Below are 16,508 nucleotides of genomic sequence, written 5' to 3' on the forward strand. Positions count from 1 at the left end.
AAACGTAAAATTGTGTTCTGCATTTTATAATTGGTGTGGAAAGAAAGGGGGAGATCTAATCCTATTGGGCCTTCTCTTTTGCTCTCTCTCTCTCTCTCTCTCCCTTTTCCCTTTTGATGGTAAGAAGCAAATTTTAATTAGCTTCATTTCCACAATTCAGTCATGCATATGTAATCTTTGTTCACACTTTTATAAAGTAAAATTAAGTGAAAGAAATGGGGTAATAATAGAAAGCTTGTCTGAGCAGAACAAATGTGAATTATCAAACATAAGGAAAGATGACTGGGACTACACAGCTTGAAGTTCTGCAAGGTTTGAGGTGATTTTTCTGAAACGGAAATGCATAAATAATATACAGAAACAGGTGCTGATTATCCCATTTTGGGCATCTTTTGTTCATTATATACTTGGGCTGCTGAGGTACAGTGATAACCACAGAATGTGAGGAGACTGCTTAATAACAACTTCCTAATGTTTCTCTTTTATCACGAGCTGCAAGTGCCACATGAGCTTGTCTGGTTAATAAAAATCACTTTGTGAGCCCACTGTTCTTAGATCTGGTATTGGAGCAGATCACTGTACTGGGCCTCTCTCTATTACAGCTGCAAAGGCTGTACTGCCGCTTTGCATTGTAATTTAAAGGTTTCCTAATCCATATACACACCCTCTAATTAAATGTTTCCAGGGGTTACCTTGGGAGCCTTCAGCGCTATGGTTTGAAACTAAAACTAAAGACCACATTAAATTCTTCCCCCCCGGGGTGAGACACAGGAGGGGGAAGAACATTTGCATCCCTGCTACTCAGATTTTTTGAAAGCATGGGCATGACTGGGATTACTGACTTCATTATTTCTGTACGTAACTTGAGAAGATGGAAATTTGAAGAGAAACAATCCACGTGTCTAAATCTAGAGCTCATCTTGTTTTATAACTTCTGAGAAGCCTTGTCAGAGACTAACCAGTTATTTTAAGAAGCTACCAGTTGACTAGCAGCAGCTGCAAACCAGAGGCTCCTGTTGATGTAAATCACTCTGTGGCTGCACAGGCTCCACAAGCAGCACTGCAGATGCTGAGGTCCTCATTAGAGGAAGTGTGATGTAGTGAAGCATGTGGGCACACACAGTAGTGAAGCCTGAAGCCCAGGGAATGTTAAACTCATGAGGAGATACCTTCTCTTCAGCGCCTTTCACACATTCATCCTGACAACACAACCACAGCTTTAGGAGAAACTCCTCTTCCTGTGACAGGAAGTGAATTTCAGACATGACGGGCTTGCTGTCATTTTTTTCCTCTCGAAACCTGCTGTGCTGTCAGTGACTAAGGATAGCCCAGATTTTGGTTAATGGTTAACAGAGTAGTATAACCTCACAGACTCTGACTTCCTTCTGCTGGGGCCAGGAGCAAAAGCTGCTTTGCTTGCAGGGGACAAGACAGGGGTGGAAGGCAGAGCAGTTCACACCGTGAAGAGCTGGAGAACACAAGCTTCACCATGTGGAGAAAGCAGGAGAAAAATCCAAAAAGAGTAGGAGGTGTTTGCCATAAAGAAAGGTAAGAGCTGAAACACTTTCCTGTTCAGCTTTCTGACTCAGAGGCTGTTGCTCACAAACCTGCAGGTGTGGCTGGTTGAGACACACTCATTACACCTCACTGCTCGGACATGTGTGGCTCAGGGAGAGGGGCAAAGTGAGAAAGGAGCTGTTTGCTGAGAATTGAAAGTTGGACGGGGCAGGAGAGCACCTCCTGCACCCTGGGACTGCTCATGGCAGGACAGACACCCTCTTCAGACTGCTCTCATCTCATTGACCACAGCCACGTCCCAGAGTTTGAGGTGGCTCTGTGGGTCAAGATCACCTTGGCCTTGGTCTATATCTGCATCTTTGTCGCTGGCCTCTTGGGCAACAGCGTCACCATCAAGGCCACCAGGATCCTGCAGAGGAAAGGCTACCTGCAGAAGGAGGTCACAGACCACATGGTGAGCCTGGCCTGCTCCGACCTGCTGGTCATCCTGCTGGGAATGCCCATGGAATTCTACAGTGCCATCTGGAGCCCCTTTTCTGCCCCCAACGGCAACATTGCCTGCAAGCTCTACTACTTCCTCTTTGAAGCCTGCAGCTATGCTACAGTGCTGCACGTGGCCACGCTCAGCTTTGAGAGGTACGTGGCCATCTGCCACCCCTTCAGGTTCAAGGCCCTGTCTGGACCCCGCACGGTGAAGCTGCTCATCGCCTTCAACTGGGGCACCTCTTTCCTGGTGGCTCTGCCCCTGCTCTTCGCCATGGGCACAGAGTATCCCCTGGAGGTCATCGAGGGCTACCAGAGGACGAGTTCCTGCGTCAAACCCACGCCCAGGCACTACCTGCCCGAGCTGAAGCACAACATGACCATCTGCACCAGCCTCTCCTCCAGGTGGGCTCTCTTTCAAGGCAGCATCTTCAGTGCCTTCGCTGTGTACATCATCGTGCTGGCATCTGTCACCTTCATGTGCCACAGCATGATGAAGGCCCTGATGATCCACAAGAAAGGGACTGTGGCAGTGAAGGGGGGACAGAAGCACCAGCAGCAGTACCTGAGGAAAAATGAAAGCTCAGAGGGGAAGAGCTCCAGGAGACAGATCATTTTATTCCTGGGTAAGAGCCCTGTCCCATTCTGCCTTCCCTCCCTCCTCTACCTCCTTTCCACAAGGAAAGAAAGCCCAAAAGCCTCTGGTTTATCTCACTAATCTCTCCCCAAGGGAGAACATGGTACGAAAATGGTACAAAAGAGGGATAATACTTTTGGTTGTGATGATACATTTTAAGAAGCCTGATGTTTCTGTACGTTTTTGATTCTTTTTGTCATTAGAACAGGTAGGAATGAAGGAGAAGAAAAATCCATTTACTGTCTATTCTTTCAGTTTGATTTTATTACGTGCTTACATGCAATAATATGGATGACAGGCTGTTGCAGCTTGACCTTTGGGGTAGCATTAGGCAACAGTTGCCTGGATATAAAGCAGCTCTACTCGGATGTTTTCCTGCTAAATTCCAAATATGAGTGTATTTAGTGAGGCTGCTGATGGAAGGGAAGACAGTCTTGCAAGATCTGAAGCTTGTCTCTGTCTGAAGGCATTTCCCTGTTAATTCAGGATGCTCCTCAGAGAGTTCTTAGTCTCAGCAGTTGTGGCAGTCATGCATCTGAGCATTAAGGAAGCTGGACTGGAGAGCTGATTTGGTCTCACAAATTGCAGTTGCCCTCTTTGATTTTTTTTCTTCTCCTCTGCTTTTATTTGAAGGCCTGTAACCCTGAAATTATGTTTGATTCTGATCTCTCTCACCACATTCATCAGACAGAAAACTAATCAAGCTGTCATTTCACCAACTTGGAATCTTTCTGGGCAGTGATCCGTGCAGTCTCCACGTTTGTTGATGCTCTTAGAGGCACCCTTAATCATGCCCTGGCTGCATTACTGCTGGTTCCTGGTTTGTTGGGCTGCTTATTATGATACAGGATATAATAAACGAACCATCTAGAGAAGGAATGCACAGTAGACCCAAAATTTCTGTGTTGCTTTTTGGTGCTATGATTGATATGGCAGAGAAGGACTTGAAATTTGTGGGTCTGTCCACTTCTACAACTTTAGGCAGATCAGATTTTGTATTACCTTTTTTCCTCTCTTTTAATTTTTGTTTTCCTGAGGATTCTCTGCTTCCTCATCTAGTCCTGCTTTTGCCAAGGTGTATGGCAGGTCATGAAGCTGCTACATTACCACAGCTACATTAAAGCCCAGTCTGAGATCCAAATCCTGGCTAAGTTGAGAGGGGAAGGTAAATTGCCACGACTTTTCTTCCCCTTCTTGATTATTCTTCTTGGAGCTCTAGCATGGAATAGCTGTTTGCAAAAGTGCTGAATAAATTAAAGCAGTTTCTTTGCCCTTTATGATAAGGGAATTTGCCACCCAAATTCCTCTGTACTCTCAGCTCTCTGGAGACAGGAGATACTTGTGTGAATTCCCCAAAATTATTTCAGTGGCAAGACTCTTAATACAAGTCTTGCTAATTTACTTGGCTTGGGGAATAAATTAATAAACTGAGGAGGAAGAAACTCGGGCTTGCATTTCAGGGAACAATGCAAAGCAATTTAATTTGGAGATTTCATAAGAGTGATGCTTTAGGGCAGTTTTAACCCAGAAGAAACGAACGTATAAATTGTTTACAAATAGCTGAATTTAAATTGTGATTTAGAAGTCCTCTTTGTTTTTCATTTAACAGATGGGTCAAATTAAAACCAATACTTGCACATTCGCAACATATTTCACTTTTAATGTGAAATGTAAATGACAGTATATAGCATCATGTCTTTGTACATCTAACAGCAATAAAAACAATTTAGCATTTTCTTCTGGTTGTTAAAAGTGATAAGTTCTATAAAACGGAGATTAAAATCATAAATCTCTGACGACGAGAAAAAGCTAAGTAGAGGATGACACGGGGAGGAACTAATGCTTTTTTAGTGTCATGTTAGTGTGTGGCACTCGAGAACATTCATGAAAATTAATTGTAAATGTTGAAAGGGAAAGATTACTTGCTGTAGATGGTATTGATACTTGCAGGATGGGCTCTGGATGGGGTGACACCACTGCAGAAACTGGGTAGCTGTTATACTTATGAAAACACTTGGCTGGTGGCTCTTTGATGAAACACAAGCTTTTAACAGTATTTAAAACCACATTATATAATTCTATTATAATAATATAAAAACCAGTATTTAATATGCTGACCCAGCCTGACAGGGATCAATTTAGGCTTTGTGGTTATTTGATCTTATCTTTCTCCTATGGCCATGAAGGCAGTGACAACCTAAAAAGTCACCAGGTGCCACTGAGGGCCTCTTGCTGCTCCCACACCTGAGCTGAGGTGAGAGAGCACTGAAGCAGAGAGCTCTTAAGAAAGGGTGAGTTTGGAGAACTGTATGTCTTGTTATTATAAATAATATAGGTGGGTTGTAGGAAACAGAGAATGTAAAGGATGGATTCAGTAAAAGAGAGTTCCAACTGGTGCAATAAGTATAAATATTACAAAAAGAACACACTTCTGTAGCAGAGAGTAGGTTAAAAATCTTTAGGAAGTGCTAACACTGGGCAAGGGCAGCAGTATGGGACAATCCTCCCCACAAGCTGCTGGTGGGAAAGCACCACTGACCGTGGCTACAGCCTTCCTCATCTGGTCGTTATACCAAACCCCATCTGGACAAAAACAGCTGTGTGGTTAGTCAGCACACTGAGTCTGACTCACCTGAACTTGCACTCTACAACAAAGTGAGTTCTGACTATCCCTGCTGAAAAATATATCACTTCTAAAGCTTCTGTGATGTTTCCCTTGGCAGCTTCAGTTTTTCTGCTAAAAGCCTTGATCATTTTGCATGAAGCAGCCTCAAGCCTACCACAGTACAGACATTTAAATAAGAGTCCATTAGCACTGCTACATCCTCTTTCTTTGTATTATACTCTTCCAATCTGCCCTTTGGAGCAACACTCCTCTATTTGCACAGCTCCATTGCATGGGGCTGGGCATGGTGGGTGCTGTGCTGTCTGCCAGTCTGGGCAGCACTTCTTTGTCTCCTGACTGTGATAAACATCGTCCATCCTGAGCTCTTCCATGCAGAATACAGAAATATCAAAGTAATCTGGCTGCTGTGGAAGTGTTGCTGAAGGAGCATTAAAGCCCTGCTGTGGCTGCAGCATTCAGCAGGAGCAAAGCTGATGCTGGACCTGCCTAACTCAGGGTCCTATTGGTACCAGCTTGGCACTGTCAGCTCCCCTGGGACATGGGAGGCAGGAAATTCCCACTGCTTTCTCTTTCCCACCTCTACAGAACTGCAACTTTTCTGCTTTGGGACCATCTGATGTAGGATAAATTTTGCCTGGACAGCAAATATTCTTCAACTCCTTTAATAAGCAGGCTAGGGAACTGCTTATCATATCCTATGGCAGTGCCTCCTTTTGAGAAAGGCAGTGTAGTGGTGTTTTTTGCTTTTTTTTTTGTGTGTGTGTGTTTTAACACCTAAGTATGTCAAATACACTGAGTGTCAACCTGAAGGTAGTGGCAGTGGTGGTTTCCTGTGATGTGGTATGGTACAGACAGCTTCAGGTCTGCTGGTGAGTGCCACAGAAGGAAATAAGAGTCCCTAAATAAATAAAAAAAAATTATAAAAAAAAGAAAAAAGAAAGAAATGGGCAAAGGGTAAGGGATGGAAAAGCCAGGCAGGAGGAAGTCAGACCTGACCAAGGCCATGCCACTTTTTGGGTGGCTGTTGTTAAAACAATGCCAGGCTATTCTATAACAACACCAAAGACTCAGTAAACACCATGAACAGCTGTACCAAGCCATAAGCTGAATCCACATAAAACCTTGACTCAGAACTTAAAAAGATCTCTTAGAACTTAAGATGGAGCACCATTTTCTTCCCATATACTGCTGCTGGCAGTTTAATGCTTTGCTCAGAATAAAGGTATTGTGTGTAGAAATAGCCTTTCCAAAGATCACTAAAGAAGTTTATTTTGTAAGGCACTTGGCAAATTTCAGGAGGCAAATTACTTCAGAGTACTTCAGGTAGTTGTGAAAAATACATGGTTGTCATCTAGATATGACTCAGGCACAGTATAACTTGACAATGGTAGGACTTCTGTTACAGGAAAATTAGATGCTTCTTCATAGGCTGAAATTTGGCTGATTTTTCTCCTTACTGAAAAAGGTAAAGATTAAGGATAGAACAAAAATGGAAAGAATAATCTAATTTATGAGTTTTCAGAACACAACTCCAGCCCATGTTCTTTAAACTCAGTTTCATTGACTCCTCTTGGTTGATTTCTTTAATTATTCCATCGAGCTGCCTTTCTTCAGGCACTTTGTTGGAGACATGTCTGAAGATGAATACACTGCAGGCTGGATATGAGTTTAATTTCTGGTTTTATGATGTTTCCATCCATATGTTTTCCTGAGCAGGGCTTTGAATTACACAAGACAAGTAGGAGACTCAGTGCACTGTGAGGGCAGCAGGGGCAGAGCAGGGAACATGAAACCCTCAGACCAACAGACCAGGGCCTGGCCACTCAGCTGGATGGGGCATCCTCCCTCTGTAACTAGTAAATTTCTTTCTTTTAGGTCTTGCTTCTTGGAAAAATGATAAAAGCAAATTATTTGCCAGCTGGTGTTGGGTAAAATTTGCCTTCCTCTTCTCTGCAGAAGCATTAACCTGGTGTCCACAGCAAACCCAATCAATGCTGGTAGCACAAAACTGAAGCTCAGCTATTCAACAGGTGACAATAGAAAGGCTGCATTGAGGGATAATGGCTTCTCAGGGCAATTGTGTACAAATAATTTCCTCTGCAGAGTGGGGAAACTTCTGTCAGTTAAAAAAAAAATCCCCATACATAGCCACAGTAAAATAGACTCAAGGCAAACTTCCAAAATCCAGACATCTGTATGTTCAGGTTTCCCACACAGCAATTTAAAAAGGAGCACAGGGAGAGCCCAGCATAATTTTCCTCCCTATTGTACAGAAAGCAATTTATCCACTCCTGCTTTTAGCTGGACTCATGTAATAGAAGATTGTGCTTTCGGCATAAGCAGACAGTCCTCCTTTCCTCCTACGCCGAGGGATGGCAAAACAGCACCTAGAGAAATGGAATCGAAGAATGGGGTCTAATTGAGGCCAGCACCCCCAAGGTATTTAAGACTTTTGTAGTTTTAATGGAAAAATCAATGCGTGATTACACTTTGCATTAGAGTACTTAAAAATTGCTTCGGCATGAAAAGTCTGCAGCTTTGAAAACAACCTAACCCTGCAAATACTGTACTCAGAGGACCAGATTCACCACTAGGGTAATCCACTTAATTCCCCATATATGATATCTTGGCAGATGTGGTCTCTGGGGACACCTGAGTGCTGTTTTTGCACAAACCCATGAGGACAATGAGTGCTTTACTGGTGCTTTGTTAAAGTCGTGGCCACACTTCTGTCTTTCAGCTGATGCCTACAAGGAACCTGGTGTTTCACCTGGTCTGTAGGGACCTATAGGTCTTGGTTCTTTGTGCTCCACCATCTGTGCTGCCCAGAGAATAAGTGCACAGCTGAGATTTCTGGCGTAGTTCTATCCTATACTTGCAGCTGCCCGAAGTCTTAAAGCCTCATTAAGGACCATTACCCGTGTTGGCCTTAAACTTAATATTATTAATCTCTCTCTCCTTCTCTCATACAAGCTGCAGGTAATAAACCTAGTGGCCCTTGGCTCTTCTGGCACTGCAAGGTGTGTGCTAAGAGAAGGAATTAGGGAAGTGCAGCCACCATCCCTCACTGTGGCAACGTGAGCAGAGAAACAGGCAGGGAGCTGCTTTTGGGAGCTGAGGACTGGCTGTGTCACCTCAGCTTCTGAAAAACACACTCTGTATCATGGAAAACCCTCCCTAGGACATGTTTTCTTACAAGCAGAAGCCTTGGAAACTGTCTCTTTCCTCAGGGTGGATAAAAAAGCAGGAAGATTTATTTGTATCGAAGTGGAGAAGCACAGATGTTGCTACAGATGTTAAGTGGATTGAGGGAGACAGCCCTCAAACAGAATAGAGCAGCCCTGCTTTAGGGAACCCTGCCCCATCAGTCTTGGTCTACCACTCTTATTCTTTGGTCAAGAGACATTGTCTAAGCATTAATTTTCCAATTTCTCTCTGTTTCCTTGCCATCTCTTGTGAGCAAGATGCCATCTCAAACATAGATTGTTCTTGCAGCTCCTCAGTTTCAGTAGGTAGGAGTTATTTGTGGGAAGTTCACAGAAGATTTAATGGAATCTTCACCTGTGAAAGCTAAATGCATTATCCAATCATCTATTGTTTCATATTCAAATTATACCACATTTCTTGTAATTAAATCTTTTGTTTTCCTCTCTGATGTTGGGACCATTATCTTTTAACAATGATTGCAAGCCTGTGAATTTTAATGGGGAAGAACTTTAGTATCTGAGCATTTGTTAGTAAAGCTTTGTTAGTGAAGCTTTCAATTTTGTTATTTATTATCTTAATTAATGACAGAGAGGGGTCGAGTGCTCCCTCAACACATTTGCAGATGACACCAAGCTGAGAGGTGCTGTTGATATACCTGAAGGACAGGATGACATCCAGAGGGACTTGGACAAGTGTTAAATATTATTTTCTTCTCTTGCATTGTTGCAGGTGAGTTCCTAAACCCCTGAGAAGAAACAGTTAATATTTCAACTTCTATTTGGCACAATGTGCTGTAGCAGTTCTTAGCCTTTTTTTGAGGGCATCATAAAGCTTATGCTGCTTAGATGAGAAAGCAGTTATCCTTCTGATTTCTGTTGGGCATGTGGATGAGTAATATCAAGGTCAGAATATTATGGATTAAATGAGTTTGCTGAGAACACTTTAATCGTATGAATTGTGACTTACAAGGAAAGGTGAAACTGAGAAAGAGGTCTGGTACTGTTATGAGCTAACTTTTCCATGTTTCCTCTTAAGCTGTCTGTAAGACTCTCATTGTCCCATTAACTCTCTCTTCAAAGCATTTTTGTTCTTAGGAATTTTTAGCATAAGGAATTTAAGTTGAAAGTGCAGCATATGAGGTTAGAGTTGGGGATCTGTCAGCAAGTGAGTGCTGTTACAGAAGCATGCAGGGAAAGTGCTCAGAAAACACTTGACAGCCACCTGCAAACAGGTAAATGTGTGTAACAATTACCAGGAAACTAAACTTTAATCATCAATATAAAAAAAACAGGTGTGCATTAGGGAAGATAACATTTCTTAGCTATCCATCCTTGTCCTTGGTGTAAATGGCTTTCTTTTCCCATGTTTGATTAGGCAACATCTGCACAGATATTCAAGATGTTCTGCTCCAATCTCTAGCTGAACCTTGCAAAAGAGCTCAGCCCCTTTCAGAGAGTAGAGGGAATATGTTGTCCCTGTTCATGCAGCATTTCTGCAAATTCTCCTCGATTTGCTCCTCCACGTAATGTTGACAGCTTGCCTTTTGTTCAGTGTAATGATTGTCTTACACAGCCAAAAGAGAGGCCACATCATGCTCAGTCTTTTGTTTTCGTGGTGTGTCTGGTATGGTGCTGCTGAAGGTGATTTTGATTTGAGGAAATATTCGAAGACTTTCTTGATTGCTCCTTCATAACCAAATCCCTGGAGTTCACTGTATATGTATGCCTTCTATTAAATTGCAGTAATTTCAATTATTCTAGTCTGTTTACCATAAGGCCCAAAATTTAAATTGTGAAACTCACTGTTGTGGAGGCCAGATGTAAAAATGAGCTCCTAAAGAGGTTAAATCTAACCTTGAAGGATAGTGCTGCCAAGAATGAAATATAATCCCCCAAAATGTAATAAAAATAAAAACAATATAATATAATTGTTCCTCTTCCTGCAGATGTCTGTGTGGGATCATCGTAGAGAGAAATTAATGGGCAGATTAGTCCTGGGTGTGTCCCAGTATGTCTGCTCTTAATATGAAGCTTTCTGTATGTGCCAAAAAAGGCAAGTAATCTGTCTGCCTTCAGCTAGGTACAGGAACACGAAATTTTTAAGATGGTAAAACAACAATTTTGAGTAGACAAGAAAAAAAGATGGATTGAAATGCTCTCCCTCAAATTTTGGTTACTTTTCCCTACACCTCTCTGCCCCCAGTGCAAAAACTTTTCAAGAGAAATAAGGTATTAATTTCTGGGTGTGTTACTTATCTCTGTTTTGTGTGTGCCAAAATGTGTCTCATTTGGTATGTTGTAGTACTTACTGATTTTTTAATTCCTGTGCCTCACATCCTCTCTGTCTTCAATAAAGACAACTTGTGAGCTCCCTGAGTTTGAAAATAAAGCTGACATTTGTCCCATAGAGGCACTGAGAATGGAGATCCTCACCAGCTGGATCCCTTAGTAATGCTTAAGGATATCTAAAGAAGTGAAGCTCTTGAAACTTCTAAGACTGACCCAAAAATCAGAAAAAAATTTTAAAGGTAGCCAAAGATTGCAGTACATCAGCAACAAAGTACACAGATATTCAAACAGTCTTTCTTGTGAGCACAACTTTTAACATGTCATGGTTTAACCATTAGATAAGAACCAGCCTCGTGTGGTGAAGGTCAAACAGAAGTCAAAAGCAAACATGCTGCTGCTTGCCCTCGTCCTTCAGACGGTGAAATTGCTAAAAGCCTTCTGACTTTCTGTCACAGGTTTACTCAACAAACCTCTCTGATTGCTTCAAAGAAATGCTTGTCTAAAATGGGTGAAATGGGTTGTGTCACAGGTGTTCACAACATGGTATTTGAGGGCTTGTTTTGTCTTGAAAGGAAAAATACTTGAGCTCTAGTGTTTGCAATGATGACATCAACTTCTGCCAAAATGTGTAAAAGCACCTACTGGCATTTTCAGACATACAGATACTTTTGAAACCTTGGATGGTGATTCTAGAGGGCTAACTTACCTACTGAAGCTTAATGGTTTAGAATATATCTGTTTTTAAACTTGAACTTCTGAAAAAAATACAATGTTTAACGACCCATGTTGAGGTTGGAGAAAAAAAGCTATTCAGGTGACTGGAGAATGGGGAGACAAATCTTTAACAGAAGTTAAAATGAGGTTGTATTCTTTAATATAAATGAAGAACACAGCTGGCTCTGAGTTATGGGTAAGTACAGCTGGGGCAGTGAGTGCCAGGGAAAGAGGAAGATCTGGTTTGTGCCCTGGTTTGAAAACCTTGCCAAACAGATTCAGAAACACGTGTCTGCAGAGTGGCTCTGGGCACCATCAGCCTGATCTCAGTGTGCAGGGAGCTGAGCCTGGCACTCCTGCAGCACATGTTCAGACACTGCCCAAGGAGCCCAGCCTGCTTCTGTCAGGTTATGGCAAGCAGTTTGCAATTGCCTGTGGTTGCAGAGCAAGAAATTTCCCTCCAGCAGGCACACATCCTCCTCCTCAGCTTAGAGACCTGAGTCTGAAAGTTGTACTATCCTTGATTAAGTCTGAATTTACAGAGCTTTAAAGCCATGCTGAGTATTAAAAAGAAAAAACAACCAAAAAACAGCAATAGAAGAGCAAAATGAGAGAGTTCTCAAACTGCTGACTGCTGGTCTGGTGGGCACAAAGGGCCATCACCCCTCAGCTGGAGCAGTGTCTGTGCCTGGGGAGGTTAGTGACTCTATCCCTCTTCTTGCCTTCAGTGCTTCTCTAGAGCCCTTTCTTAAAGCATTTTCCCCACCTAGTGTACTTGGAGGCAGCCTTGGGAGTTCATTGTTAAAAGTTAATGGAGTCTGGAGACTGAGGCTTTCCATTGGCTTGATTCCCTTCCCTTTCCTTACCTCCTGCTCATATACACATCTGCAGAATTCTAAAAGGCTTTTTGATAGCGACTTGGAATTCAAATGTCCCCTTTCTATTTGTCTTCTGGCCCAAGCCAACATTTAAATGCATTCTTTTCTATTACAAAGAACATATTGACAATTTAGGAAACATTGTCCTACAGTGCAAACACTCTGATATTACAAAATATTGCCATGTTCTGTGCACTGATCTAAATGAAAGCGTTGGCACAAGAACTAATAGGTCTACAGGGGCCATGAATGAGCACAGAGAGAAATGAGAAAATTTCTAATCATGAGAAGGACATGTTCAGGGACAGTCTTCCCAAGCAGAGAGCTGGACCTAACTTATTCCATTTTTGGGGTATAGAATGTGGTCACTTCCACAAGTCGGTGGTTTGGCTGCCTGTGCTGGAGTGGGGGCATGTCTCTGGCCACAAAGACAAGGCTTCCACTGGGTTGGAAGGAAAAGGTGATGTTTGTTGCTCCTTGGTGTGGCCTGTATGACTGTATCCTCCTTAGAGAGACTGCAGAATGTGCATGGAAGGTGCAGCCAGCCTAAGCAGGCTGAACATTTTCAGATACCTTTCACTTTTCACAAAAATACCTTTTGCCTAAAGGAAACTTCGAGAAAGCTGGCCTGGCACCACACAGGTGGTGCACATCCAGATCCCTGCCTGTAAGTAAAGGATCCTTTCCCTGCTGTTTTGGTCTCTGAATCAAGGGTGAGACATCCCTGTGCTGCTCCTCCTCTTGCTGCCCAGATCCCTCTGCCAGGCTGCCCTGGTGCCCTGCAAGCCCTCGTGGCTGTCAGCCTCCTGTGCCTGCTGACTCCTGTTCAAAACCATGCCTCTGAGCCCCTATCTCCGGGAGAGCATTGCTTTAACCTTATCAAATGGAGGTGAAATTTAAAATGGCTTAATGTTTATTTGCTGACAGGCAGGAATGTCCTCTAAATTGACTGTCACAGCTGGAACACAATGCTGTAGGACCAAACCATAACTTTGTGTTGGCTTTCAATGAAACAATGTTAAGTTTGGGAAGTGGGGATATTATTTTAGTCTCCCTAGATATATAAGGATAGCATTCTCATTTTGAAGTTTTATACAATGAAGCTATATTTGATATTTGCATAATTCAAATAGATGAAATCCTCAAACAGGCACAGAAGACTTGATTTCATTAACTTGGGATGCAGCCATCCCCATCTTTCATGCAAATGGAAAATACCTTTCCTGTAAGTATGCTTTAAAGATTCATTCCTTTCTCTAATCAAGTGGTGAAATCCTACCCACAGGAGCCAGAATTGATTTCTTTTCCCTTCAGACTCGATATCACCTTATTTGGGTTAACTCCTGTCATGAAATGTGAGGTTAACCCTTCTGTGTGCTGCCAGTCATCTCCATGCACTCCTATTTGCTGCTCCAACACGCTGGAAATGCTCGTGGTGCAGTTGTCCTGCAGATGTAGCCATCAGCTCAGGGAAGCTCTGAGACTTCTTGTCAGCAAGGATCTATTTCCCCTGAATCCCTGACCTTGAGAGCTCGTTTCTAAATTTCCTCCTGGGCCTTGGATGCTGTAATTGATTTCAGTTGTTTTGGTTTCAGTCTGTAGCAATCAAGGTGAAGGATTGCTCCCGAATTTGTTAAGATGTCAGGAGGAAGGCAGCTTGCCCACTCTGCATGGACAGTGTCAAGGAGCTGCACTGGGCTCTGCAAGCCTTCCATGGTTCTGGTTGGGAATGGAAATCAGGCAGGAATGCTTCTCTCTCAGAGCTGGCACTTGTGCCAGGGGCCTCCTGGGGCATGAGACAGCTCCACTGCATTAATTCAATTTAATAGGCATCAGTGAAAAATTAAAGGTGTTTGATGTTGGTCCAAGCAGTCTTAGGGAATAGTCCTTCTCATTATGCAGTCTGAGCCCTGGCTGGGACTCCTCTCCATGGCAGGGTTTAGGTGAATTTCCCTCTCTCCTTAAGACTGAATTGCCTGCATATCTTTGTATGCTATTTTCTGGTTCACCTTCTTGGTAATAAAGCTCTGCATATTATTTTCTGTCTTTCAGATACATCACTTTTCACTTGAATTGTCTTATATTAGTTGAAACTGATAGCCTGACCCCTTGGCCACTGTGCTTCATTGAAAGCAGGATGCTCTGCTACATTCTAGTGAAGAACTGCCTTGAAAATAACAAAAAAAACCCCAAACCAAAAACAAATTAAACCAAACCACCCAACCAAAACAAAACACCCCTCTGCCCCCCAAATTAAGAACCACAAAGACAAGAGGAAAATACGTATTTTTCTTGGATGTCTGGGATGCTTAGTTTTCTTGTTCTCTTTGCTTTAGAACACAAAGCAGTCACTGGGAAAGGTTTTTTCTCGCTCTGAAAGTGAATTTATGGTGTGCTCCTTGCCTCTCCTGCCCACCAGTCTGCCCTGCAGAAGAAATCGGTAGGTCAGCTGCTCTGAACGGCTCAAGAGAAGGCAAGATGACCTGGGTTTTCCTTTTGTATTAAAGGAATATTTTACTCTCTGATTGGCACTGATTAGCAAACCCTCCCTTAAATGTACACATGGTGGTTTGACCTTGGCATGCAAGCCCCAGTACCTGGAGCCAGCTCAAAGGAAGGGAGATACACCATCTCTGCTGTCCGCAGGATTCATGTGACACCACAAAATGTGTTTTTTTGACACCAGGGAATGCTGAAATGGTCTAGGTCTACACCCAGAGATGTGTATATAAACACATTTACATTGTAGTATTGACTAATTAGAAGTAGCCACTCTCACCAATCCTCTTGCCACATTGCTGTCACTGAGCAGCAGGGTGGAATTGTGGCTGGTTAGGTTTAGTCTTTAAGCAGAATCATGCACATTTTGGAAAAACACCTGTCCAGCAAAAGCTCCAATAGCCTGGAGTGTGGGGCAAACACCATGCTTGTCAGTGTTCACTGGAGATCATTGCAATGAATTCAATTGGGCTAAAAACATTTCAGACTTTAGGTGACAAAAATATTGCTGGTGAACTCTGCTGAACTCTGCTTTCAAGTCATTTCAGGTCAGGAATAATTGCCATCTTTACATCGCGATTTTCAAATTCTTTATCCCTTGAAGCAGCACTGAGAAAGCCAAGTGTCCCTAAGGTTCAAATCTTCTTGATTTAATTTTCTTACTATGTTAATATATTGATGGTTCTGATAATTTTTTCTCAATGTGGTTTTGTAGAGAAAATTCTGAGGCATGAAAAAATCTGTTTAAAGTGAAACTTCATGCTTTTGATCCAAGGACTGATGTTCTGTGTGAGGAATAGAAACAAAAGTCTCATGATAACCCCTCTGCTTTCCTAAAATAGAAAACCTGCTTAGTTAATGAATATAAATGAATGTACATTCACTTCCTTTTTTTTTGAGGTTACTAAAGCTGATTAGCATTAGGGTACCACAATTTATTTAAAGCAGTTGAGTAATTATTCTGCTTTCTATCGTATGAACATGCAACTTATTTATTAGTAAAAGTTTAGGGCTTTTTAAGTGTATCCTTGAAATAACATTGGGGACATATCTTTGTCATCATCTGGGTTTTAAAATAAGTATTTTACAATAAGTAATTCTGGTATACAGACAAAGAAGGAAAATTGGTCAATGCTATAGATATTCAATAAACTGTGATGCATCGTCTCACAGAAAAAGACCTAAAATCCTTAGGCACGAAATAATGTATCGACAATTTGTGTTTACACAAGTAGAATTCAATATTCAGCATAATTAAATTAGAAATTGATAGCTTGAGCCAAAAAAAAATAGTTTTTCATATAAAATTTAACACGGGTGAAGCCACTTCACTTTAGTGTGACACCAGGTGGATCAGAGTTCTTTGGCTGAGAGTTTTTTCCCAGCAGATCATCACAAAGTGACTTGTGTGCTTTGGCCTTTCCTGTTATGTTGGGCTAATGAGAATTTATTCCCCACTTGCCTGTAGAGACTGCCACAGCTTCTGCTGTGTTGTTAGTAATGCCAAGCAGGTTAAGTTGCTCTCTCTAGGTCCATCCTTGCAAAAATTGCCTCTTTTCTCTCCAACCACCCATCCTCAGGGTGTGGAAAGACAGGCAGAAAAGTGAACTGACTCTGGCTGCAGTCAGAGGTGTCCAGGAGCTGGGCAGGAGTGGAGA

At 42.4% G+C, this 16,508-nt stretch overlaps 1 protein-coding gene across 1 annotated transcript in view; it reads left to right on the forward strand.

The window, feature by feature from the left end:
- The first annotated feature begins 1,389 nt into the window (after positions 1–1,389).
- GPR39 (G protein-coupled receptor 39) overlaps positions 1,390–16,508 on the forward strand; it is a 73,374-nt gene continuing 58,255 nt past the window's right edge. The window contains exon 1 of the mRNA XM_085067068.1: positions 1,390–2,627. Coding sequence (XP_084923194.1) covers positions 1,760–2,627 — 868 coding nt within the window. The 5' untranslated portion in view covers positions 1,390–1,759. The remainder of the gene's footprint in view (positions 2,628–16,508) is intronic.

Source organism: Lichenostomus cassidix, chromosome 7, assembly GCF_008360975.1.
Source record: "Lichenostomus cassidix isolate B80296 chromosome 7, HeHo_3.0, whole genome shotgun sequence".
In the NCBI taxonomy this organism is placed as follows: domain Eukaryota; kingdom Metazoa; phylum Chordata; class Aves; order Passeriformes; family Meliphagidae; genus Lichenostomus; species Lichenostomus cassidix.